This window comes from Solea solea, chromosome 18, assembly GCF_958295425.1.
Source record: "Solea solea chromosome 18, fSolSol10.1, whole genome shotgun sequence".
Lineage (NCBI taxonomy): Eukaryota > Metazoa > Chordata > Actinopteri > Pleuronectiformes > Soleidae > Solea > Solea solea.
In genome coordinates, this window is record NC_081151.1 from 15,668,865 (window position 1) to 15,696,033 (window position 27,169).

Sequence of the window (27,169 nt, forward strand, 5' to 3'; positions counted from 1 at the left end):
CATGTTGACGCCACATCATTGTTAAAAGTGTATGTAGACTGGGAGATAACAATATCACACGTGGGAACGAGAAACTTCACTCATGGCCATGCATAATAATGTGTGTTATTGTTAGGATTTTTCCTGCTAAAGTGAGGCAGAAAATCAGCTACAACCTCATTTTCATCTACAAAGTGGACCACCTACATCTTTAATTATTTTATTGGCACTACGTCGTATGGAAGTGAATTTAGCTAATATATTCTGAATAAAAATTCCCAGAAATGATTAAATGTATGTTTTTTGTCTCCCAAATAGATGTCATAGTATAATGTCCAGAAAATATGTCTTGAGTGATTTTATAGGTACTAAATGGTATAATAGTAATGATATTAATTAATGTTCTGAATAAAAATGGCCAAAAATTATGCAAAAGTGTGTTTTTTCGTGAGTAGTATAAGAAAGTGTATAGTGTATAGTAATTCACTACAATGAATTACGATGAAGATATTGAACGTTTGCTTTGTCAGTATTGCAATTTGAAGACAGGCCTTGCGTGATGTCATCACAGCAAGCTATACTATACTAAAAAAAAAAACAATAACATTAGCAAACATAAGTCATTAATATGTGGCGAAGAGATATTTTTTTCCCACAGACGTCACCTCCTGGACTCCATAGAAATATGTTGTAACAATGTAAACACATCTAGTATTTTATGTCATACTGATTTATTTTTATATTTTCATGTCATGAAAGCAACATGCTTTCGTAACCCTGTGCCTCATACTATTGTCAATTTATAGAGATAGTAAAAATATACTACATAACTCCATAGCTACACAAGAATAAGGAATAAAATATTGAAATACAACATGAAATAATCCAGCCGAATTTCAGGGGTTATCGTGAAATACTGAACAACAAAGAAAGTCCTGCATTCTATAAAAAAAATAGTGACTCTTTATGGCCCACAAGAGGGCTGTGGCCCATTATTGAAGAACATTATTTCATACTATGGAAGCTCAGTGCTTTGTCGCCCCTAGTGGAGACTCTGGTGCGTGCAGAAACAAAACAAAGCTGCATTCAAGATCACGAATCAGTCAGCGCGGTGTGCTTGTGACATTGTTATCAAACAAATAACTTACTTCACCATCGCCAAACAACATTAAATTAGATCGTTGTTACGTCTCTTCCGGTTTACTTCCTGCTGTGTAGTGAGACGTTCGCAAGCCGTGATTAGCCAACAACCACAGCGTCGTGGCTACGGCTGCTACTGCTGCTACCGCTGCTGCTTTTTTTACTTCCTGAATCCACAACAACAGTGTAAAAAGCGTCTGTTTGTAGGAGCCGTAGCTCATACACTTTTTGTCGTCGCCCTGTGCTGCTGTGATGGTGGAGGCTTCGGCTGCCTGCCTGTTCGAGGACATCCAGTATGAGGACATTGAAGTGGAAGCGGTAAAGTTAGAGTGAAGCTGGAACCGTTAGCTCTGCAGTTGTTCATGATCAACATCTGTTTAACTGTCATGTAGTGTGAAAAACACAAAGAGCTAAAAACGCCGATGTTCTAACACACAATTAAACTCAACAGCGTAACAACCAGTGTAGAAGGAGTCTACGCATTGTTGACTGTTATGGAAGTGCAGTGTCCTGTATGGTTTACCTGTTGGTGCTGGATAGTTAGTCCAGCCGTCCTCTGTCCTTCTCTGGACACTCATGTTGTGTTGTCTGTCCGCAGGCTGTGGGCAGAGGGACATTTGGAGTCGTATTCAAGGCCGTGTGGAAAGGAAAGGATGTAGCAATCAAGACCATAGAGAGTGAGAATGAGAGGAACGCTTTCCTTGTTGAGGTAAGGCCATCATCAAACCCACTTTCAACTAGTTGTTGAAACTCAAGTTGTTGTTAGGGCCCATGAAAGTGGGATTAAGGCTACTAATTACCTTTCTTCTGATTATTTCCATAAAGAATGGCCTTTGTTGAAGCTTGATTAAGCACACAACTTTCCCAGAATTAAGCAAAATCATTTGTACACCTTATTCAACTGCAACTATTTTCTAACTTATTTTCTTGAGTAATCGTTTGGTTCATAAATTGTCATGTTATTGTTATGGGAAAGGTTAAAAAATGTTGGTTTTCAAACCACAAGATGAGACATTTTCATGTTCTCAAATGCCTCCCACCCTACAGACTTATGCTGTGTTTTATCGAAACACCCGCAAGTTCACTACGTTCCAGTTGAGAAATCAGGAACACAAATTTATCTTGGGGTAGCCGTTGCTGATGACAATGCTCAACATTGTATTGTGTGCACACAAACAGCAGCATCAGGTCTAAGGTTGAAAATGAAACCCTACTATGTGTACGACTGACTTACTATAATTAACAAGTACAACAGAAGTGCTATTAATGATTAAGTAAGATAATAAAATGTTTTTTATTTATTTAACCTTTATTAAACCAGATAAAAGACCCATTGCGATTAAGAGCTCTTGAGAATGCAGCATTAGCCCACACATTAGGTGGTCCTGCAGTGCTTTATGAAAGGACGACTAGCTCCATATTCTACCACACTCATATTTCAGAGAACTGGGGTTAATTCCTCAGCCAAAAGTTCTTTTTCAACTTTTTTTCTCCACCTACCAGGTGTAATTCCTTTACCTAAAGTTTGTAGCCGTCTCATTTTAGGAAAGGCAGAAGATCCATAACAGCTACTACTTCCCTCTTTCAGTAAAATGCATTCCTCTGTGTCTCCACAGACACAACACAAAACACTGCTACGCTGACAAAACATGGTTGTATGGGGCTGATGGATTTAATTATCATTGTGTAAACACATTTGAATTTAACAGATATGAATTAATGTTATAAAGTTACACACTACGAAAATAAATATGGATGTTTTCACGTTCTTATAATCTCGATTCAAATGGGAATTCATAGGTATTTTTGTCTTGTTTAGTTTGCGACAGAAGTTACAGCACAGGCTGGTATAGGGGACGACATAATTATTAATGGATTCAAAGAGTGTTTGTTTACCAAGAGATTTTCCCAAATACGAAAGCATAAAACAAAATCAGCAACAACAAAAAAAATGTGGGTTTCAAAATAAAACACCAGCATGATGAAAAACTAGTATACTCTCCAAGCTCCACAGCTTCAACTAAAGTCTCTCAACAGGCACAGGCAGCATGATAATTATCCAACCACTCAGCAGCTTGCGCTGGCTCCAATCGATAATAAACAAATGAAGTGTCAAGCTGTCAGAAATACCTTGCATCAGCAACTTAAACTAGTCATAATACATTCAAAATTAAAATCATTTCACAAATGGCTCCAACAGGCATGGTTCACACTGGATGCGTGTGAGGAGACGTTCCTATTCTTGAGCTCAGGAGTGCAATATTTCATAAAATCAGTATTTTACTGTCTAGGCTAAATCAGAATACATGAAAAACGTATGCGACAAAGTGATGCTTTCTGTCAGAGATAAATCAGAAAATGAATTAGGGAGACAAGTGAAATGCCACCGACACACTGCCAATGTGAAAACACACATCCGAGCTAGACGTAGCACCGCAACAATGTACAGGCTCACAATGTGAACTATCTTATCAGTCTGATAATCACTGGGGTGGGTGGTGGGCAGATAAAAAGGTAAAATCCTTAACAATCCAAAATTCCTGTATATGGCATACTTCACTATGTGTGTAAAATTGTAAACAGAAATCAGCAGCAGCATTTTTTCTGTGTCATGTTGGCTGTGTATTTCTTCTTATTTGTTACACAGTTGGAAAACTATGTCTTTGAAATAGCTTGGCTGTCAGTGGTAAATGCATCACTACACATGTGTTGTTAAAACCTTCATAGTTTAAAAGGTCTATAAACTGTCTAAAAAACATAAAACATGGTGTAAAGAGTTACAAGTAAAATTACTTATTTAAAATAAAATACCAGTTTGGTGACAACAAAGGCGGGCAAAACCACAACAGAAAGGACCAATGGGTGCTGTCAAATAAAACAAAAGTCTACACCAAAGAAAAATTTAACTAACCAAATGAGAATAGTTCTCGACAACATTACAAAGTAACACAAAGCGTGAGCGACAGTGGAAGAAGCCTCCTTCCAGTCGGTGCGTTCTGATTGGTCCAGGGAGTCTTCAGGCCAAGTCTCGAATCAGCATTGATGGTCAGGTGGACACAGCTGATGTCTAATGCCTGAGGCAGTAACATATGGTTATTTCCATTTTTAAAGCATCCATCAAAAAGTAAAATGAAACTTGCAGCTTTATCAATGAATTCGATATGGTCAACTATTTTCTACTATTATAATAATAATATCTCTAAAGAAATCCTTTATGTAGTAGGTACATAACCCCTTTCACTGGAAAAGGTCGTCAGTTTATTAATGATATCCTTAATTTCCTACTGTGAAATATTCAATAAAATCCCTGTAAGGTGACAAAGAACGTTCAGTGGAGTTCTGTTCCTGACCTTCACCCTATTATTCATGTGAAAATAGTTTAATGTAAAATTAGAAAAAGTTGAGGATTTTTCTTGAACTATAAAAAATCATGTCCCTGGCTTCAATCACATTGTTTATGTCAAGTTTCAAGCAAATATGCTTTAGAATGTATGTAAGTTAAAATATCCATGTTTCCGCCATAAAATATTAAATAAAACATGGCAAATTCTAAGTGATTCGACTGTAGGACTTTTGAGGGAAAATGAAGGTGAAGACTGCCCAAATTTTCATGAACAATGTGTTTCTGTAAATGTTTATGAAAGTCTTACTGTGGAATTTGTTGAGACCATTAAATTTAAAGCCAGCTCATTGATCATTAATAATGTTCTATTATGATATACCTTCAGAAGTAATGTAGAACTTTCTATAGGTGTATTTCTATTTAGTGTATTTAAGTTAAAAGTGTTCGTAGTTATTCATAATTCTCAAAACTTCAATTGAAGAAATATTTGAAAGGTGAAAAACAACACTTGGCTGGATTCTGTTTTTGTCCTCCCCACATTCCTTGTGTTAAAGACAAAGTATGCTAAATTATTTTACTGGTAGATCATTGTTCAAATTAACTCTTTTGGAAATTTTCATGGATATATAGGGAATACAATACTATAGGACAAAACATATATAGGACTGTGCAAAGTTTTTATAGTGAGAAATAAGGCTGCAACTAATGATCATTTTCATAATTGATTAACCTGTCGATTCATCAATTAGTTCTCAAAATATCAGACAATGTTGAGTAGTGTTTCTCAATAATGTTCTCAACTGTCTTGTTTAGTTCACAAACTCAAATTATTAATTTTAAAGTCTTTGTCATGAGCATGGAGCAAAGACACTAGAAATTATTCACATTTTAGAAGCTGAAAAATTAGATAGCTTGTTTTAATTATTCAAAACAGCTCAAATCCATTAACTAGATCACTTAAAATAGTTGATGATTAGTTTTGTAATTCAGTCAGTCATCAGTCATCATCTACCGCTTTATCCTCAACCAGAGGGTCGCGGGGGTGCTGTGCCAATCTCAGCTACATCGGGCGATAGGCGGGGTACACCCTGGACAGTTAGTTTTGTAATTGATGAATAAAAATCTGAACACCTTAGGTACCTGTATGTTTTTCCTGGTGCTGTACATATGCTGCAGACTGACTGTAAATCATACTCTCTAACGGCTGTTTTTTCCATCTGTGTACAGCTCCGCCAACTCTCCCGGGTGAATCACCCCAACATTGTTAAGCTGTATGGCTCTTGTGATAATCCAGTAAGTAAACCAGCACTCAACACGGGTCAGTAGCTCTTGTACACACACCTATTCCTATGCCTTATGGTACCGTGCCTAAATTATGGGTGCAAGTTCTGGCGCATCCTGTCACTGAAACTAGGAATGGGACGATAAAAACTTCTTTGTGTCCAATACCGATACTGTTCAAAAACTCAAGTATCTACTGATATCGATATTATTCCGATACATTCATTTTAGACCATTTATGAACTATGAAGCTGTTAACAACACATTTGTGCTGAGTCATTTCAAAGATATAATTCTCCAACTGTGTAACAAATAAACAGCCCAAAACATGACTCAGCTAAAATGGTTTTGCTGATTTTAATTTACATTTTTACAGTCAGTGCATAGTGAAGCATGCGATAGATAGGATTTTTGGATTGTATCGGATTCTACATTTTTATCTGTCCAATGCAGTGTTTTTGACCAATATCCCAGATTCCCACCCCTATCTGAAATAGAACCAGTGTCATCCATGGTAAGGCAATGAAATAATGAATTGAAACATTATACGTCTTATACCTCAAAATGGATGATGGGCTCATACCTGTTGATGTCATGTTCTGGTGCAGAGCGCATAAAGCATGTGTGGCTTGTTGTTATCTTTGGCTGTGGAGAGTAAGAATAAAGGAGACTTCAAGTTGGGTAGAAAACATTCATTGATTATGTACAGTAACTTTGTCATATTCTCCACAGTCAATTTTAAAAAATGTCAATTTACCACAATTTCTGATCAGGATTTGTGTTCAATTTAACTTTAAGTGTTAAATATAAAGGCTTAAATAGACTCTTTTATTGTTACGTTAACACTGCTAGACTGCATATGCTATGTATATAAATCATGTTAGAACTAGGGATGGTCATGCCTATTCAATTATTCCATTATTCACTTGGTTATAAAAAGTCAATGCATTATTTTTTTCTACCACTCATGCACTGGAGTTTAGAATATTCAAATTGAAATCATTTCAACAGTTACACTTCCTGTTGGTGGATTAAGATTAGGATGGATAGCCAATGTATATAGGTGCTCTTATTTTCTCATGTGTGTGGTAAAAGATACACACCTGAACAAACTCAGACTTCAACCCTGTGGTTTGAGATAATAGTTTAGTATTTTTGTAACATTACAATTATTCATTTATACCTTGTAATATAAAGATATGTTTCTCCATCAGTATCTATCCAAGCACTGTCATATGCATCACCTTTAAGTCAGATGTATATACTTTTAATGATTACAGCCAACATATTCTCAACAAAGACAAAGGCCAGTTTGCAAAGGTCCACCGTTTGCACTAGACTTTTTAGCTGTCCCTCATTTTGACAATTTTATTTTAAATGATGATGACACATTGTCTTTCTAATAGTATTTCATGTTCAAAAATAACCACCTGACCATAAAGCCATTTACAGGGCTCACCGTTTTCAGGCACAGAATGTTATTGAATGCTTTAATTTTTTCCACTGATACAACGGAGGGAGATCACTAAAACACCAGGCCACAAACGACTCCACTCCTCCACACTTTGTTTACATCTGTCAACCCCATGGCTCAGGTCACGGAGGAGGTTTTGCGATAATTCCCAATGAGAAGTGGAAAGTCCTGCCATGTCCGTGCCTGCCCTCAGCTCACTGGAATGCATACAAACTGTCTGGACCCTCTCCCACCATCGTCGCTACAGTTTACCGTCCCCCAAAACCACACAGTGACTTCATCAATGACATTTCTGCCCTGCTCTCTCATTTGTCCACACTCTCACCTAATGAAGTCTCAACACACACATAGTCATCTTCCTCTCACCAGAGACTTCTCATACTGCCTCGAGAGTTTCGGTTTCCATCACATCTCCAATTTTTCCACTCATAAAAATGGACACCCTCTGGATTTAATCTGCTGCCCTGGTCTCTCCGTCTCTCCTCAACCAGGCCACCCGGACTATTCTTCCACCCCAGATGAACATGTTGCTCAATATAACAACAATTTGAACATCATTCTCAACTCTCTTGCTCCAGTGAAAACCTTGTCTGTTTCCTTCACTCACACTGCCCCCTGGTTTACCCCTGAGCTCCGCTCAATGGAAGCCAAAAGTCAACAGCTTGAGCGTCTGCAAAAGAAAACCGGTCTCTTCAATCTTACACTATATGGACTCAATTTCACAAACCAAATCCAACATCTCCAGTCCAGTGGACACCACCACCATCCCCTGACCATCTTCACCTTCCTCCACACAACTCAACACCAGCCCACCAGAGCTCCCCATTCCCTCCTGCTATCCACCTCTGATCCCCCCCCCCCCCCCTCACCCCCAGTTGTGGAAAGATAAAAGTAATGTCATCACAATGTGCAATGACGCAAAATAGAGAACAGTCAGATCTACAGATCAGTGATGATGAATGAATGGTGAACCGGTTCCGACTTCGACACACTGTCCTGTCCACTGTAAGGAACACTCGTACAGTGGCTAACGCCTCTAACCATTCACTAACCTTCAGGTGACCGTGGATACCTATATAAACAGTGGATAGCCTATATATACCCCAAGCCCACATCACTTCCAATCAATGAATATTAATCTGCTGCATTTTCATGACTATTTTATGGTCAATTATGGGCGTTGCCTGAAGCCCACAAAAGCTGTGCCACATTACGAGTTGGTTGTGATTTATAAAGAGAAACTGGCGTGTGGTGTGGGTGCCCATGGTTTTATTGATATTTTTTTACCTAGGCAAATCCTGTGTTTCCTACGTATGCCAACGTTTCAGGTGCACCTATGCACAGTTTTATAAATGAGGCCCCTGGTGAGGAGGGAACTCAGGGACTGTGCTGACCAGCTCTGTGAGGTGGTCATGTACATTTTCAACCTGAGCCTCTCTCTGGAGAAGGTCCCTGTCCTGTGGAAGACCTCCTGTCTGGTCTGGGTTCCTAAGGCTACGTACGCCTGCAGGCCAAACATTGGGGGGGACTGGCTGCACCGCCACTGACTCACCTGAAGACTGCTGGAAGCACTGCGAGAGTCATGTTTTTTAACTTCTCAAGCACCAGCACCATTCAGCCGTCTCTACTACGAGGGAACTGGCTGCATGTATGATTGACTACCACACCAATAGGCCACAGCATGTGATGTAATACAACGTTTATGTAATGTGAGAGTGAATGGTTGTTCGTCTCTGTGTGTTGGCCCTGCGATGGACAGGGTGTGCAACGTCCTTTCAATCTGTGTCAGCTGGGATTGTCTCCAGTGACCCGCGACCATCATGTGGAGGATAAAGTGGTAGACGATAGATGGATGGATGGATATGCCCCTCCCTCTCTACCAATGTGTCCCTCTGCTCTTAACATGAATGGATCTACCCATCCTCTCTGGAGGACTCATGGCTCCTGCTGTGATGTCATGTGAAACTGTAAAACTAGTTTTGATTCAGACGTATTTGCAGTCTCTGTGATTTCACACTAGATGAGTCACACACTACAGGGTCTTTCAGCAGCGGGAGCCTCACGAGCATGACTCACCACAAAAACACACTAGTGGTCACAGAAACACATGAAAGGAGGGACAAGGGGAATGAATCAGGAAACTGAACTATGATTAATGTTCTCAGGTTTATGTGTTTACTCACATGGTTTGTGTTCTCAGGTGTGTTTGGTCATGGAATATGCAGAATGTGGCTCTCTATATAACGGTAAGTCACATGATGTGAGAAACAGACTTGAATATCATCTGCAAAGGAAAGTAATTTTTATTGTTAAAAAAAAGTACATTAATGTTACATAGTTGACACACATACACATTTTAAGAGCCATGTTTTAATGGTAGCCAGAATGTTTTCTGTCATTAAAAAAATAAATATGAGTCTAGAACTAATCAACAGATAAAAAACCACACAGGACTCAAGTCATTTCCTCCTTTCTGCTCACTATCTGTGGATTTCTACATATCTTTCATCTTTTTATCAGTGTCAGTTTTTGCTCTATTTGTGTATTATTAACACATCATGTTGTCTGTTCATAGTTATATTATCATTTTCTATCTGTTACATCTTTAAATACTTTTAAAACACCCATTTTCTTCTGCCTTCTATTAAGTCACACCTAAGAACATACAGTATATTCATTTCCTGCTCTGAAATATATATTCTCATTTGTTTTTATGTCTCATTCAACTGTAGTTAAGTTTGTACATTTTCTCATAAACTCATTTTAATGGAACCCCAATATTCCTTTATATGTTTATATGCAGTATGTGAAATGATGAAGATGATGCATGACCTATGACACATGACATATTCTGGTCCGATCTGTCTAATCCATCCATCTGTCATAATTCATTCTTGGATTCTCTGTCAGAATATGCCCCCTCCTGGAGAAAAATACACCTACATATGCTGCTGTTGCACTCTTCTCGCTGTATTCAGCATGAGCATCGGTTAAACTACTTTTCACAATGAATGATGTGATAGTATGTAGTACGCTTCCAACAAATTTTATTATCAATTAATCTGTTGATTATTTTCTCTAGGGAGGAATGATATTGGACTCTGCCGTTATCCAATAAGCCGATATTTTGGCTTATAAATTATATCTGGATAATTTTAGGCTATATCGGGATATAAAGCAGCACACAGGTTGTTGTGGATGGAAAGAATATTGTGTATCCCTAATTTTCTCACTTATTTCATTAGTTGTCTGGTTCCATAAAATGACAGAAAATGTTGAAAAATGTTGCATGGTGTTTCCCAAAACTGAAAATGATTATGTTATTAATTAAATGTCTTTTTAAACCAGAAATCATTCAGTTTTAATTGTTATATGGAGCAAAGAAAAAGACAATATCCTTATTTAGGAAGCTGAAAAATCATGTAGCTTATTTAATTATTATAAACACTTTAACCAATTACTTGATTATGATAATAGTTGAAGAATAATATAATATCGATTAATAATTAACTAATCCTTGCAGCCCTACTAAATAGGGTGTAAAACAAAACAGTACTACTAAATGCCAATAACTTTATAGTCCAACATACACTATAGTGACTGTTTATAGGGAGTGATTAAATTATAATTGTCGTAAAATGACAGCAAACCACAGTCATGTGTACATATGGTGTTAACTCATTATATGCTTGTCTTTCTGCCTCAATTCCCAAAGTCCTTCACAGCACAGACCCACAGCCCCACTACACAGCAGCTCATGCCATGAGCTGGTGTCTGCAGTGTGCCAAAGGAGTTGCCTACCTTCATGCTATGAAGCCAAAGGCCTTAATTCATCGGGACCTCAAACCACCAAAGTAAGACACAACCATCACACATACGCAAGTTCTCAGTTGCTGTGAGGAAGTGGAAGCTTATCACTAGCAGATGCCTGCTAGTGATAGGCATCTGTGAATGGCTTTGTCTATGACTAGTCATGAAATGAAGTCCCTAGAGGGACTGATTTAAATTAACTCCTATTAAAGTTAGCACACATGTTTATGGTCACAAGAATATGAACTGTAATAACTTTGACATAGTGCCATCATAAGGTCAAAATATAATGCTTTATTCAGTTTATAACCAAGTCTGTACTTTGTGTCCACTCTCTTTCAGTCTTCTCCTTGTTGCTCGGGGGACTGTGTTGAAGATATGTGACTTTGGCACAGCCTGTGATATTCAAACATACATGACCAACAATAAAGGCAGCGCAGCGTGGATGGCACCAGAGGTTTTTGAAGGTGAGCCTCAGGCACTACTCTCACTTTTTTTTGGAGAGCCTTTTGTTAAATTTACCGGGGTCCTTGAATGCATCTTGTTAACTCCTGCTCTTAGCACAACACACTGGTGTTTAGAATATTTGAGAAATAGTGCAAGCGAATATTCCAATAGCATTTTGCTCAGAAGACCCATCTCTACTGTACTCCATACAACCCCAGTTTTAAAAATCTAGAGCTATTCCTTTAAGATTCAGGCATTTTGATCCATCTGGGCTACATTCTGATCAGCATATAATGTGGCTGCAGTGTTGCCAGCTAACACTTACCTACATTTTGCTGGCCGATACCGAATAGTAATTACACTTATGCTGGTTTGTGTTCCTCAGGGAGTAACTACAGTGAAAAGTGTGATGTGTTCAGTTGGGGCATCATCCTGTGGGAGGTCATCACACGCAAGAAACCCTTTGATGAGATCGGTGGCTCAGCGTTTTGTATAATGTGGGCTGTTCACAGAGGTGAGTGAGGTCCTTGTATTTTTTTTTATGGTAACACTGAATCATAAACACAAAGTGTTGGACTCATGGAGGACAAATAAAAATTAATCCGTCCATTTTTCTTAAAATTTCCTATGCTCATCTTATATGGCTCGTACCTTTGTCTTTTCACGTGGGGCATCTGCTGTTTGCCCGCTCGCTCCCTCTTCGGCATCTTAGTATGATTTTCTGTTGTTAGATGCTCCGAGTCTTCATTTTCCTCATTTCCAACTAGAGCTGCAGCTAACGATTATTTTCATAATCGATTAAGCTGTCGATTATTTTCTCGATTAATCGATTAATCGTTTGGTCCATAAAATATCAGCAAACCTTAAAAAAGATTGATCAGTTTTTGTCAAACCTGGAAAGGATGATGTTCTCAAATGTCTTGTTTTAATCATGAAAAAAGCTTTAAACCGATTAATCGATTATCAAAATAGTTGTCGATTAATTTAGTAATCAATTAATAATCGATTAATTGATTAATCGTTTCAGCTCTATTTCCAACCACACTTTCTGTCCATCTAGTTTGTGACTTTGTTTGATAAGAAATGTGGTGTACCGTCGCTGACTAGTGGGCTATAATGAAACAGCCTGTACGGGGTTGCCAGTTTTTGCCAGTTTCCCCCTTTTAGCAATATAAGTTAATTTTAGTAAAATCCTGAATACCATGTGGAAAAAATGCATGCATATGGTTAATTTTTAAACCCCCACGAAATCATCATATACCAGCCCACTGTTTATTTATGTGTCTCCTGACCAGAATTGACCAGATTTGCCCTTTTGCCTTTGTAGCGGCAAAAGGGCAAATCTGGTCCATTCTGGTCAGTTTTTCACCTTTTCTCTATGGAGTTCCCTCTTGTGCCACTTTAATAACCTTAATAACCTTTGATAACCACTTTATCCTCACTGTTGTAAAGCCTCACTGCTAACGCACCCTCCCTTTCCCGCTCATGTGCATTTGTTTATCACGGAAAAAAAACCAGCAACAGACATTGTACATGAAAATGGTCGAGCAAATGCATTTACAAGTGCAAATACACATAAATAGATCGATAACAGATAGTTTATCCCAAAGATAATTACAAGTGCAACGGCAAGAAAGCCTGGTCGGCATCTGTTTTGCACACTTCTGTGTTTTTCAATTATTGCCATTTGGAAAAAGACGTCATAAGGACCTTATGACTGCCAGGGCAAGTAGAGCACCGAAGCAAGAACAGAAAAACAGTCGAGAAGAAATCTAATAGTAATAAAAATAATCAAATTAAAAAATAGATAAAAATAAAAATACAGGCCTGGAGGAGAAAGAGAATAAATCAAGGTAAATTAGGAATTGAAAAATCAATAGTTAGAGCGGGGTGGGAGTTATATCAATAAGACTTTATGGAGCTCCACTGTCTGAGACCACATTTGAAAAGTACCTTTGAAAAAAGAAAAACAACATCTATAAAGGTGAGTAGACACTGTCATCGAGATTGTGTATGGGGAGGTTTTCCACCAAGTAGTACTTTAGTCACACACATTCATGTACAAAAACACAGTTACGGAGCAGTGATTGAAAAGGCACAGACAGAGTCATATCTGTCCTACATTATCTCCAAAAATATGCTTCCTTGCTGAAGAAGAGAAGTAAAAAATAAAAATATACATGCACACATATCCATGTAGTATAGTACACATAAACACAGCCTGTACGTGCACATGCAAATTCTTCAAATTGTTCCTCAAAACTGGCACTACAAAGAATTAATTTAAAAATCTCAACTGAGGTGCACATTGCTGATCTGGAGCCACAGATTTGCTGGTCCTGCAAATATTTCACAATAAAAGCCAAATCTGCAGAGGTCAGCTATGGTCCACCTGACATGTCATCATCAGCCCATGGCATACACAGACCTACTGCAGAATACTCTGTTTCCCCACTAAGTTCAAGAAAGGATGGTTTACATTTATTTTCCAGCTCTTTGATTACTATTTTTTTCATTCTTCTTCTTTTCTATGCAGAGAAGCATTCATCATAGCAATCATCCCAATCTTGAAAGATTACGTTTTATAGAATAGACCTATTCAGTTAATCTAATAAAATTACCTGCATGTATTCTAAGACTCGTATGATTTAATCGAATCGGATTTATTGAAGCAGGAAATTCCAACAACTGGTCCACAGTATTTCATTGTGATATTATGATGTCCTCTCAAATAACGTTAGGAACCAGCACGGTCAAATGTCTGACTGACTGACTGGCTTCATCCTGTGATTCAGGTACACGCCCTCCTCTGATAAAACACCTGCCAGAGCCCATAGAGACTCTCATGACCTGTTGCTGGGACAAAGAGCCCAGCCAGAGACCATCTATGGAGGATGTGGAGAACACCATGAACCATCTCATGAAGGTATTGTTCCAAAGTAGAGTGCTGTTGCTTACAGTAGTATAGTATGTCAGGACACCAGGGTATGGGCTTTGATGGAGACAGGAATCCCCAGGACTTTTTTCCCATGTTGGTCCTAACAGACATTATGACAACACTGACCAAATAACTATTTGACTTATTGAACTATATAACTTGGATCTTTCAGTACTTCCCAGGATCTGATGAACCACTCAAGCTCCCTCACCACTCTTCACCCAACAGGTCTGGCTCTTCATCATCTACAAGCACAGGTATCCATCATCTCTGCCGCTTTCATCTATGTTTAACAACAAACTGTGGTCTTACTGTGGGCAGTGTTTTCACAAACGTCTGTTTGGCTGGCCACAGGTTCATGTGCTGACTACACCAACAGCAATAGAAGTGACAACAGCTCAGAACGCAGGAACTCGGTGGGCAGAGAGGAGACCCTGAAAAGTTTTGAGAACAAATTTCCTCTTCAGTTCAAACCCATAAAGGTAATACAGCAACACCCTGCTCTTTGTCAGGAGTCTTTTCCTTACATTTTACATTACTAACATTTTTTTATACTCCCCCACTCAGACAGCCACATTGCGAACTGGGTTGACTAAGATGTCCAGCACAGACAGTCAACCAGGATTATCCCAGAGCCCCACCCACTGCACAAGCCCTGTTGCCACTGGCCAATCAGAGCTGAGGATGACGATAAGTCCCACAGGTAGGGAGTGTCACAAAAAAGACAACAGCTTATGCTGAAGCTACAGGCTGCCAAGCTAATAGCAGTCGACAAGATTTCGGCAACAGCTTTCCTGGAGCCGAAGACAGGGATTTCAAAAACTACATGTACAGCAGCATAATTATTTATCACAATCTCTCAGCAACTGTAGCTAATAATTCTTTTTTTCTTATGTCCGTACCTCACACAAATACATGATTAAAAAAACTTTTCTAAACTTCTGATCTCTCTAAAAAGAATATTGATCAGTACTGCACGTCCCTGAACTGGCTCTGTGTGAGCTTTAGAATTAAATGTTCTTTTAATTACTTTTTTGTTTTTTTTTGGGGGGGGGTGTGAGCCGCTCACTCACATCAGTCTGTCAGAGCAGAAGCTGCACTCACTTAATGTCTGTATTTACGTCATAATATCACAATGATGAAAGATAAAACAGCCTTGGGGACTGATCAAAGTTGCGAAAAACCTGCGGTGATTGGGCAGATATTCAAGGATTACTCCATTAATCTAGAAAATAATCGACAGATTAATCGATTATGAAATTATTATTGTAATGATTATTGTTTTCTTTATCAGATCTATCCATCTTTATCTAATTTTGTTGTTATGGCTGGGACTGTGTGTACTTACGTCACTAAAGTCAAGGCATTGCAGGTATAGTATTTTATATTATATGATAAATATGTAGATTAATATTAGGGCCTTCGGTCGTTTTGAGAATTATATCTTTCAGCTCCCATTCCTCGTCTATGAAATGTGCGGTCACTGTCACATATGCCTCCATGGCAACTGTCGCTAAGTGGGAATAGACAGGCACGTGCTGGCTGCAGTTTTTGCATTCGTCATTACAACATCCTGTTTTGACCAATATGTTTGGGTCGAATTTTCGATGCATCGCTATTGATTGATCGATTGATTGACGCTAGTGTGTGTGTGTGTGTTTTAAGCTACCAATGGTGTAGATGGCTCCATTCCTATGGCCTACCTGAAACTGGACCACCAATTACAGGTAAGTGAAATATACATTGACTTATACTGTAATGATGTAATAATGATAAAATGATACAAAATATTTAAGGGATACTTCAGGGTTTTTTTTAAGTCTGATTGTATGAGTTCCTGACACATGTTCAGAGGTGAGTTTCAAGTCCATTTACGCAGTCATGCACAAATAGTCATAATAAGATATCTGTTATTGCAAGATACAATTTTAAATAAATGCTGTCTTTTTTAAATACTTCTGTAGTATGAGAGACATTCTCACTTCAGCTGAGAAGATTGGAGTGAATTTACCATAAATAATGATATTGTGCTTCTAATGTTTGTGAGTTTAATTGGTGGCATGCACAGACACAGCGGCATTTGTGTGTAAATGTTTGTCAGCGACTGTGTCAAAGCCTGTCAGACGAGCTGTCGAAACAAACTTCAGCTACAGCCGAGGAACACTTCTAGCTCTGGGCACAAAAGGAAAATACAAGTCAACAATGCCCATACCGCGATCAAAGAAGCTATGTACAGTTGGGTGTAGCAACTATGTACAGTACCATTAAGCTGGATGCCGACCACGGAGAGGGAGAGAGAGACTTCCCCAACATTCCCTTTTTTTCTTTACATTGATTCGGCTGCTACAAAATACAAAACCATTTGGTTTATTAAATAACATGCTTTTTTCCCCTTTTATCTGATTGATAATTGATTAATCGGAAAAAAAAAATCGACATATTAATCAATTATCAAAATAACCGTCAGTTGCAGCCTTAGTGCAGACCAGCTGGCAGGTGTCCTCACAGACATCTTAAACACCTCCCTGGACCACAGCAGACACCATCTCCCATTGCCCTGTCACACCTGGAAAATAAGGACATTTACATCAGAATGCTGTTCCTTGACTTCCTTTCAGCATTTAACAAAATTGTCCCCCAGCAGCTGGTAAAAAAAAACTCTCTGATGGGCCTCAGCACCTGCAACTGGTTTCTGGACGTACCATCAGAAACCATGGTGCAGGCGCCCCTGGTTCTTTGATGGTACCGACCGAATTGCTTTCGATACTACCCGGTATCGAAATATGCCTTGTTTTTCGGTCCCAAGTTTCGATACCTAGGAGTCAATCACGTGGTCAAGATCTGATAATGCTGCCGGTGATTGGCTGTAACGTTACACGTGGTTGCAGCGTGCAGGAAGAATACCAAGCTGTTACACCCACAGACCAGGTTCACGTGTATGTGTTGTTAACTACACGTAAGTGTGTTGTGACTAAGGGGTTGAAAATGACTTATATGACTTATAACTATATAAATATATTTGTAAGGTACCTCATATAATCCCACTTAAAAAAAAACTGATTTATCCCTTTAATATCTGTTTTTTATGTTACATTACTCTTTCTTAAGTTCATTTACCATATTCCTCTTGAATGAGTGAAACCTGTGTTCTACCCTTTTTTTATTAGATAATGTGTTGATGTATGAATCTGTGTGTTGACTCTGTGCTTTCAGCCTCTCGCCCCATGTCCAAACTCCAAAGAGTCCATGGCTGTGTTTGAGCAGCACATCAGAATGGCTCAGGAGTTCCTTCGAGTCCAGTCGGAGATTGCCCACCTTGTTCGGAGGAAGTAAGTCAAGTCACATGTGTTGTCTTATAATCTTCATTGGAGCTGAACTGCATATATAGTATATTAAGAGGGATTTTGAAGTGAAGGAAACGCATCAAATAATCTTTTTGAGTATTGTTATATTCATGCTAATCGACCACAGCTGCAAGACGCTGGGAAATTGCTTGAATTTGATCTTGGAAAGTTTGTCTGAACCATGCAACTAATTCATGCTGCATTCATTAACTGTACATTAGGAGTGATATCACCTCCAAATTCAACATGTTCCAGTTTATCTTGGGTTAGCTGTTGTTAGCAATACCAGTGGATAATAACAGCGCTCTATGTGGTGTTTTTTACACACTAACAGCATATTATATTAACGGTCAAAATAGCAGTTACCCACAAAAGTCCAAGTCTCCTAGTTCCAGAGGGTGGAAAATATTCTAGACTGTACTGCATTTCTGCTGTTGTTGTAAAAGAAAAGAGAAAAAAAAAAAAAGGCAGACAATTCTACAAAAATTCAACACGGTGACCTCGACAATCAACTCTCAAAATGCCCTGTCGTTCCATCCCTAATGTAAAGAGCGGCTTCAGTGCCCTGACAGTAATGGATGAAATAGATGCTTTATGCTGCTGCCTCTGTTCAGACAGGAGCTTCAGTCTGAGCTGGAGCAGGACCAGGGCGAGCAGCACACCTCATCCCGACTCATCCAGGAGCACAGGAAACTGCTGGAGGACAACGGCCACCTGTCGGCCTACCACCAGGGCCTGAAGAGCAAACTGAGCCTGATCAAGGGTCAGAGCCAGCAGCACAGCTAAAGAGAGGAAGCTGGACCACAACCAATCAGCAACACCCTCACAGATGATTGGCGTTTTTACTCTGCGCATGTCTGGAGTGACTCTCTCCTTGGAGGATGAAAGGACATCACTTCTCCTGACAGTTAAGTAGAGAGCCCTTTATCCCGAATAAAGAGGATATTAAAGACATGGATGAGATTTTTATATGCATATACGTGGAAGTGCGGTTGTATGAGGTACTGACATATAGTCAGTGAGTAGTCATTGAATGCACTGTGTAGTGCCAGGAACCAGCCTGAGACATGGACACTCGCTGTCTCTGAAAACATGCTTTGATGTATGATATTTTAAGAATAAATCTGACGCTTTATCTCACCATTAAAGAGCCTGTTTCTGATTGGAAACTATAATTTGTACCCCTCACTCTGATCATTGACATCATTGATTTTGTCACTGCAATCCAATCCAATCTGCATCCTTGGTCTGATTAGTTGTAGGTCTGTCCACTTGTGTACAGAGTGGATCTACGTCCATTGGCCACGCCTCTTGGAAGTGGGAGGTGACTACACCCTTTCAAGACTCATACTCAGTCTCAAATGAGATCGAGATGCAGTCCGGACAAAATAACAACTTAGAAGTTAATGCTTGTGGACGAACAGCTCTTGTTTGGTTTGCCAGAGCGACGCCCACTTGAGTTTCCAATCAGAAACAGGCTCTTTAATGGTGAGATAAAGCAGCAAACATATTATTAAGATATTGTAGAAGTAAGCAGGTGTAGATTTTATTGTTTGTTGTTTCCTTGTGTCCCTGCTTGGCAGCCATGTTTTGAGTATGTGTGAGCCTTTTGCATCTCAGGGTGGTTCTTGGCTCAGTTGGCAAACACAGCACAGTCAGCGCTGACTATCTGTCAGTAATTTGAACAACCACACAAAAAACCGATCACTTTCAACCCACCACCAATGCAGTATTTTAAAATAACATTAGGATTAAACCATTGCTCAGTATGAGATTGCAATCGTCAAATCTGATTGAAAGTGGTTATTGTTTTGTTTGGGGGTTTTTTGGTCAGGATTTCAAGAGTTCAGATCAGGAGTTTTATTGTGAAATAGAAACTCTGATGCAAAGGCAGCTGCCATAACTAAAAGTGTTTTAAGACTCTTGGACTGGGACTCTCATAATGTCCTCCATTCCTACAGTGTATCACCTTTACAGTCACCGTCATTTCTTTAGTTTAGGCAAAATAATGAGCATAATAAGTAAAAAATAAAGGGGAAGTGAGGGGGTACAGACCTGGAAATGACTTAGAATGTTATATATATATGTATATATACATACAGTATATATACATATTAAGATATATTAAGCATAGTTAAAACATAATTCAACCTTAACCTCTGTACAGAACCCACAGAAGTCAACACTTACTGTATTTTCAACCATCTAAAAGGGACAAAGACCACAAGTATGAGTAAAACTAACTAATGTGCAGAGTTAGGTCCAGTTTGATAAATAATACAGTAAGTATCATTTCTCTTATTCTCTTAGGGCCTTCATATGGGATTTAACATAATAAATATGAAACTATCACTTTTCACTGTAGGAATGGACGCTCTGATGAACTTTGATTAAAGATAGTTTTACATTTCACTTCCCGGATGGCCTTTGAGCCAACGAGTTTTACTTAGCTACCCCCCTATTTAACAAATAAATAAATAAATAAAATAAAAAAATCTCAAAGTGACTACAGTTATGAAATCCTTACTTTTTTACATTCAGGTCATTGCAGCATTTGTGCTGCGTTTTATAAAAAAAAAAAAAAAAGGTTTTGCTTGATGTGAATGTAACCTAATGAACGACTCTGCTAAAGGTCGCAGATTTTCTTATCTGTTACATTTCAGTTTTTTCTTGAGTTACTTTTGACACATTTCACAGAGTTATATGAACTTAATTCTCTACTGCACTGTTTGGGTCAAAGGGATTTTCAGCATGCGTTGTACTCTCACTTTACGATGGTGACTTACTTTGCCAATGATTGTTGTTTAAATGCTGCCTTGGGTTGTCCTTTTACATTTTATTTTCACACATGAATTTGTTATACTTTCTGTTTTAACATGTACAGACTGTATGTATGTATATGCTTTCATAAAGTAAAGAAAGTGTACTCTGGTTGTCACTGGTTGTTTATTGTGCTGCTCTGATCTCTGACCTTTGTGAGTCTATGATACAGTATCTTAAGAATATGCTGCTTTATCTCGATGATATCATTTTCTAAAATTTGGTCTACTGCTGCTTTGTTTTGTACGGTTGTATAAGGTAAAGCTGAATTAAAGCTTTTCAAAGACCAATGTCACAAAATAACACATTTTAACTTAACGATGGAGGCAGCAATGGATTAAAAACTACTGTGTGCTGTGATGCAAAATTGCTCATTTTCTCTATTGGCTTTGGTGTGGGAGTATGAGCAATTTCCAGTCAGATTAGGCTATCTAATAGTGAGAAAAGGCAGCGAAATTAATACTTTTTCATATTTATATAGTACCTTAATGACCACTCAAAGCTGCACTACAGTTTTGCCATTCATGTGCCAAGTGTCCTGCCCAAGGATCAGCGTGTAGGGAAGCTGCAGTGTTTTGGTATTAGAAGTATATTTTATAACATTGCTCAAATCTGTTTTTCCTGGTATACCCACAAGCAGCCAAGTTTTTGATGGGATGAGGTCTGTGCCTCAGACTCGATTCCGCCACCCCTGGGCGCTGTGGTTAAGACCATGTGACCACACTTCAAAAAACGTGAACTATTCCTTTTCTTTCCTAACTTCATGTTCAATTTAATATGCACTTAAAAAACTATTTAAAGAGAACTTTGGTAAGTTGAAGACCAGTCGAGCTGCTGCATTCTGGATGAGCTGCAGAGGTCGTATGGAACATGCAGGGAGACCAGCCTGGAGGGAGTTGCAGTAGTCCAAGCATGGTATGACAAGAGCCTGGACCAGAACCTGTGCTACCTTCTGGGTTAGAAGAGGACGTATCCTTCTAATGTTGTGCAACGTGTATCTGCAAGATCGAGCTGTTGCAGCAATGTTGGCAGTGAGGGAGAGATGGTCATCAAGTGTCACACCCAGGTTCCTTGCAGAATGAGAAGGAGCTACTGCAGACTTGTCGAGGCTGATGGTTAGATCTGTTGTGGGAGAGCCCTTTCCTGGGAGAAAAACAAACTCAGTCTTGTCGAGATTGAGTTTTAAGTGATGGTCAGACATCCACTGAGACATGTCAGTTGGACAAGCGGAGATCTATTCTGCTACGTCTGTTTCGGAGCTCGGAAAAGACCGAATGAGTTGGGTGTCGTCAGCGTAGCTGTGATAGGAAAAACCATGAGAGTGAATAACAGAACCAAGAGAGTTGGTGGACAGAGAGAAGAGGAGAGGGCCCAGGACAGAACCCTGAGGGACCCCAGTAGATCCTCTCCAGGTTACTCTGTCTGTTCGGTTTCGAAGATAGGATGATTCATACATCATTTACCTCATGACACTTAATTCAATTCAATTTGATTTGAATACCACCAAATCACGACAACGCGCTGTACATAGTAAGAGAGAAACCTTTACAATATTATAGAGAGAAGAGAAACCCAACAGTTCACACAATGAACGCTAGGAATCAGTGGAGCAACTTTAATAATAGCATGATAATAATAAAAATATTAGCCTCAAAACTGGATCTGTATCCTGCAGACTGCAAGATGAGGACACAGAGAGAGAGAGGACAGGAAGGAAAGACAAACTAGGGAAAGAACAAGGTTTATGGCATATAATAAAGTCATATTCATACGCTGAGTGTGAGGGAGTGAATGTGAGTGCACCACATAATTTCCCCAGCAGTCTAGCTCTATAGCAGCCTCACTAAGATATGACCTAACTATAAGCTTTATGAAAAATGAAGGTTTTAAATACAGAGAGGGTACCCGCCCCGCAGAGGTGCCTCTGCACCCAGCCGGGAGGTCTGCCAGCCCCAGAGGGACTCTTTAGGCTTAAGTACATAACAAAAGTACATTTGTGCACAGTAATGAGCAGGGGAAATGTCTGTCTAGCTTACATATGAAGTATCTCAAGCTTTAAGAAAATACCCTTTTATTTAACACAATAACATATAATCTTTTATTGACAATAATTATAAAAATCACATAAAACAAATACAAGAAAAGGTCTGTGCCTCCAACCCATGCATCTTCCCACTCACTCCCCTGTCGCCATCACAATCCTCCCCTCCCAACATTTCTTGGATAATCCTATCCAAATATTATGTAGGCTAACGTATCTCTGTGAAGTAATCTGTTATGGCTCATTTCCACTGGCTCTACTCGCCTCGTCACGGCACGGTTTAGGTAGCGTTTTCACTAGCATAGTACCTGGTACCAGGTATTTTTAATACCTGCTCCGGTGAGGTTCCAAGCGTGCTAAGTAGGTACTATGCAATGATTGGTCAGACTGCCGACCGCTGACTGGCCAGAGTCCCGTCACAGGAAGAGACGTCCCACACAAGCCGAACAGCACCGAACTGTAGGTAAGTTAAAACTACTTAACAATCCTAAAAATGTGGGATAATCTCCAACAACTACAGAAGTCTGGTGTGAAGTCACTCGTGTGTGTGTGTGTCGTGTATAAAACGAAGTCACAGCAGTTTCACTCAGCTGTAGTACGTACTTTTTTGTAGTGGAGATGCAACATAATCGTGTTGTGCCGAGGCGAGGCGAGTAGAGCCGGTGAAAATATGCCATATGTGATGTGATATGCGCCATCATTGTGCTCGTGGGTGTGTTCTTAAAATGAAGAATTAGCGGTTTTTCATTTCATTTTCATGCTTGTTTAAAAGGTGCATTGCATAGCCCTTCATGCATGTACTCCAAGAGTCCTCCACTTAAAGCGTGTTGACAATTGGGAGCAGAGTTCCACCTACATCAGCCATTGTTAGGCTGTTATTTTACATCAACAGCTGTACAGATAACCATAGTACTGGTTGGGAGTAACCAATGGTTTGGAAGACTGTCAAGGATTGAGTTGTTTCACTGTTATTTTAGGTCAACAAGAGCCAAGATAAACCATTGTAAATGCCGAAACCCGGGATTGAACCAGGGACCTTCAGATCTTCAGTCTGACGCTCTCCCAACTGAGCTATTTCGGCGCTTTTGTGACAGCCCCGTGAGCTTGTCGGTCAATTATCACCCAAAAAGGCTGTATTTCAATTTTCACCCTATTTGGACAATAAGAAAACGGCCTGCAACACTCTCTACCTGATGTACCTCAGGTCATTTATTTTATACATATATATATATATATATATATATATATATATTTATATTAAAAACTAATAATAATAATACTTATTGTTTATTGATTGTTTTTTACCTGATGTAAGGCAACCTTGAGTGCCATGAAAGGCGCCATCAAATAAAATTTATTATCATCATTTTCTTGCATTATAATTTGACGGCTTCACTTCTTTTTGTCATGTAGTATGAGAAAAAGATAAATAACACTTCAATATTTTCAATATTTTCCATTTTGACTATATGATTGATTCATTATATATATTTTACACGTTACATGTTAAAATCAATTTTGCAACCTGTACATATTTAATAAAACCACATGAATACATTATTGTTGACAGATTGAAGTTCATAATAAAACAAATTGGTTATTCCAGTGTAAATGGTTTTTGATGTATTGCTGAAAATTGCAAAAAGTTTTACAACTGTCCCTGGTCTCCCCTACATATTCAACTTTCACTATTTTCACCGGCTCTACTCACCTCACCACACCACGGTTTTAGTAACGTTTTACCTGGTACCAGGTACTATTTTTAGTAACTGCTCCGGCCAACTGTAGATCACTTAAAACTACTTAACAAGCCTAAAAATGTGGGCTAATCTCCAACAACTACCAGGGAAACCTCTATATTTAACAGGAGTCTTTTGAAGTGAGTGGTGTATTTAGGGACAGCACCGGTGATCGCGAGCGGCATCACAGACCGCTGCCGCTGTAGTCTGTGGAGTAGGAGGCTGTACTCCGGAGACGTGTGGATACAAATCAAGCCGAACAGTGCCGAATTGTAGATAATTTAACTACTTAACAATCCTAAAAACGTGGGTTAATCTCCAACAACTACAGAAGTCTGGTGTGAAGTCACTAGTCACTTGTGTGTGTGTGTGTGTGTCGCGTTACCTCCGTTTCGGTGTATGCCGACAGACAGCGCAGCATCGCGCAGCACTGCACGGAATGACGGAGTTTAGCGTGCTGCATCACCTGCATGGACCGGTAAGTATATCTGGATGATATGTACAGTAGCGAAGGTTCGTCTGATGGCCACTCGGAACAGTGAAGGAAGAGTCTTCATGTTCAATGCCCAGAATAAAAGGGCATTCTGTCCTTCTGCTATGTCAAGGTAGTGCTGGAGTGGTCCCAACATCCTTCTTCTGCCTCTTCTGGTATGCAGCATACAGCCCTTCTCCAAGGTCCTCTTGCTCTTCTTCCTGAACAAGAGGCACAGGTCGCTCAGTCTCTGCAGCATCGTGCAGGATCAATTCTGGCAAAATATGTAAAAACCATAGCAGAAACATAAGAGTCCTTGTTACTATTGGTGTTGGTGATGCAGCGTGTTAGACTGAAATACTTAATTATTGTTGCAGTCAATTAGATCAGATTATGAGGAAAAAAGTTACATTAGACTCTCTAACATTTACCTTTATCTTGCTTTGTCACCTCTACTTTGATGTCACAATTAACCAGCACATGGGGCTCCACCCACAACAGAGAAAAGGCTGCTGCTTTGAGGTAGACTGGATCTGAAAAGGGGGCAGTGATCCCATCTTGTGTGCTGGCCATTTTCACGCTGATGAAGATTCCAAGAAATCTATTGTTCAGGGATGCCTGGAGACCTCTCAGGAGGCCGCTCAGGAAACAGACTTGAGGCTTCAGCTTCTGAAGGTGGTGCTTGAGGGACAAGACGGACGGAACAACAGCACTGATTGGGATGACCTTCTCCCCCTGTGTCAAATCAGTTGCTTCTCGAAATGCCTTCACGATGTCCACCAACTCCTTCGACAGATTCCACTCCCGTGATGTGAATGACAACTCCCTGTGCCCAGCCTTTTCTAGAACAGCACAGAGCTTTAGATGATTGCACTGGAGAGCTGCCTTCACTTGCCTCAATGTTGAGTTCCATCTTGTGTGGACTGCAGTAGGGATGCCTTTCGGGTTCCCCAAATTCAGAGTTTTGATAACTTTGAAAGACAAGGAGATGCCACTTTTGTTTCTTTCAAACCGTCTCCCAGCTGAAGAGTGTGCGCAAAACACTGCAAGCACTGTTTCTTTGCCATAGCGACATCTACTGTGATCTTCCAGGAATAAGTCACACCACAGCTCAGGGTCATCAAGATGATCTCCGTCATCATCATCCTCTTGTTCACTGGGGAAGCACACAGTGAATGCTCTTCGCATGTTAGCTGCATTGTCACTAATGTTGTCCAGTTTATCTTTAATGTTGTACTCATCACATATTGCCTCTAATTGGTCACAGATTCTTTCAGCTGTGTGTGAGCCTTTAAAGCGCTCACAAGCCAAGAGATTGGACTTTAGCTGTATCCTCTCTGCCTCTTTCTCTATCCAGTGACACCAAGGAATCCCCTCATCTTTCGGTCAAACCAAATGTCCACAGTGACTGAAACATAGTCAGTGTTGCTCAATTGAGTATTTAATTTTGAACAGATCTCTTCAGCGAGGTCCTCTGTTTTTGATTTCAGTGTTCTGCGACACACTGGGCTGTACTTGCTGTCAAGTACTGTTAGAAAGTGCCAACAACTCTTGTTTTCCACAATAGACGGGGGCAAGTTGCAATCAATAATCAAGTCAGACAGTATTGCATTGGTGATAGCTTTCTGCCGTGGACTCATGCAGTAATGCCCTACACGATTGTCCAGGAATTGTGAGATTGAAGGCTGTTGTGGTTCATTTGCAATACTTTTGTTCATCTGGTATTCTTCAAATCTGCAAGGGGTGAGCATATTGAACTGATGTTAGAAAATCCCTTATAGCCTTATAGAATTGTATTGAAACTACTCTTTACTACTTATTATTAATATCAATCTTAACATTGTAATAATATTGATTGTAGTGTGTGTTTGTGTGTGTTTGATACAGTTGCCGGTCTAGTCTCTTTACTTGTCCTGTTAGATCTTAGTGCTGCATTTAACACCATTGATCATAATATTCTATTGCAGAGACTGGAGCATACTCTTGGGATCACATGTGCTGCCCTCTGCTGGTTTAAATCATACTTATCTGATAGATTCCAGTTTGTTCATGTTAATGATAAAGCCTCACTACAAATAAAAGTTAATTGTGGAGTTCCACAAGGCTCAGTGCTTGGGCCTATACTCTTTACCTTATATATGCTTCCTTTAGGGAACATTATTAGAAAGTACAACATACACTTTCATTGTTATGCAGATGACACATAGCTTTATTTATCAATGAGGCCGGATGAAATAAATCAGGTTGTTCAACTCCAGGAATGTCTCAGAGACATTAAGTCCTGGATGACCTGTAACTTTCTACTTTTAAACTCTGAAAAAACTGAGGTCATTATAATCGG

At 39.4% G+C, this 27,169-nt stretch overlaps 1 protein-coding gene and 1 non-coding gene across 2 annotated transcripts; one reads left to right on the forward strand and one right to left on the reverse strand.

Annotated features, from left to right (window-relative positions):
* Positions 1–1,052: 1,052 nt before the first annotated feature.
* LOC131444696 (mitogen-activated protein kinase kinase kinase 7-like) lies at positions 1,053–20,690 on the forward strand. Its single transcript, XM_058615272.1, has 14 exons — positions 1,053–1,437; positions 1,718–1,828; positions 5,690–5,755; positions 9,418–9,463; positions 10,933–11,071; positions 11,370–11,494; positions 11,860–11,988; positions 14,270–14,400; positions 14,585–14,669; positions 14,767–14,894; positions 14,980–15,115; positions 16,078–16,139; positions 17,626–17,741; positions 18,371–20,690. Exons 1-14 carry the CDS (start codon positions 1,372–1,374, stop codon positions 18,540–18,542), a joined length of 1,512 nt encoding a protein of 503 aa, XP_058471255.1. The 5' UTR covers positions 1,053–1,371; the 3' UTR covers positions 18,543–20,690.
* Positions 20,691–23,625: 2,935 nt separating this feature from the next.
* On the reverse strand, positions 23,626–23,698 carry trnaf-gaa (transfer RNA phenylalanine (anticodon GAA)). The gene has a single exon. It is a non-coding gene; the product is annotated as a tRNA-Phe (tRNA).
* Positions 23,699–27,169: the final 3,471 nt, after the last annotated feature.

Coding starts and splice junctions, on each gene's coding strand:
- LOC131444696 (XM_058615272.1), top strand. CDS start 1,372: ATGGTGGAGGCTTCGGCTGCCTGCCTGTTCGAGGACATCCAGTATGAG. Junction 11,989..14,269: donor AATGTGGGCTGTTCACAGAG/GTGAGTGAGGTC, acceptor CCTGTGATTCAG/GTACACGCCCTCCTCTGATA. Junction 17,742..18,370: donor GCCCACCTTGTTCGGAGGAA/GTAAGTCAAGTC, acceptor GCCTCTGTTCAG/ACAGGAGCTTCAGTCTGAGC.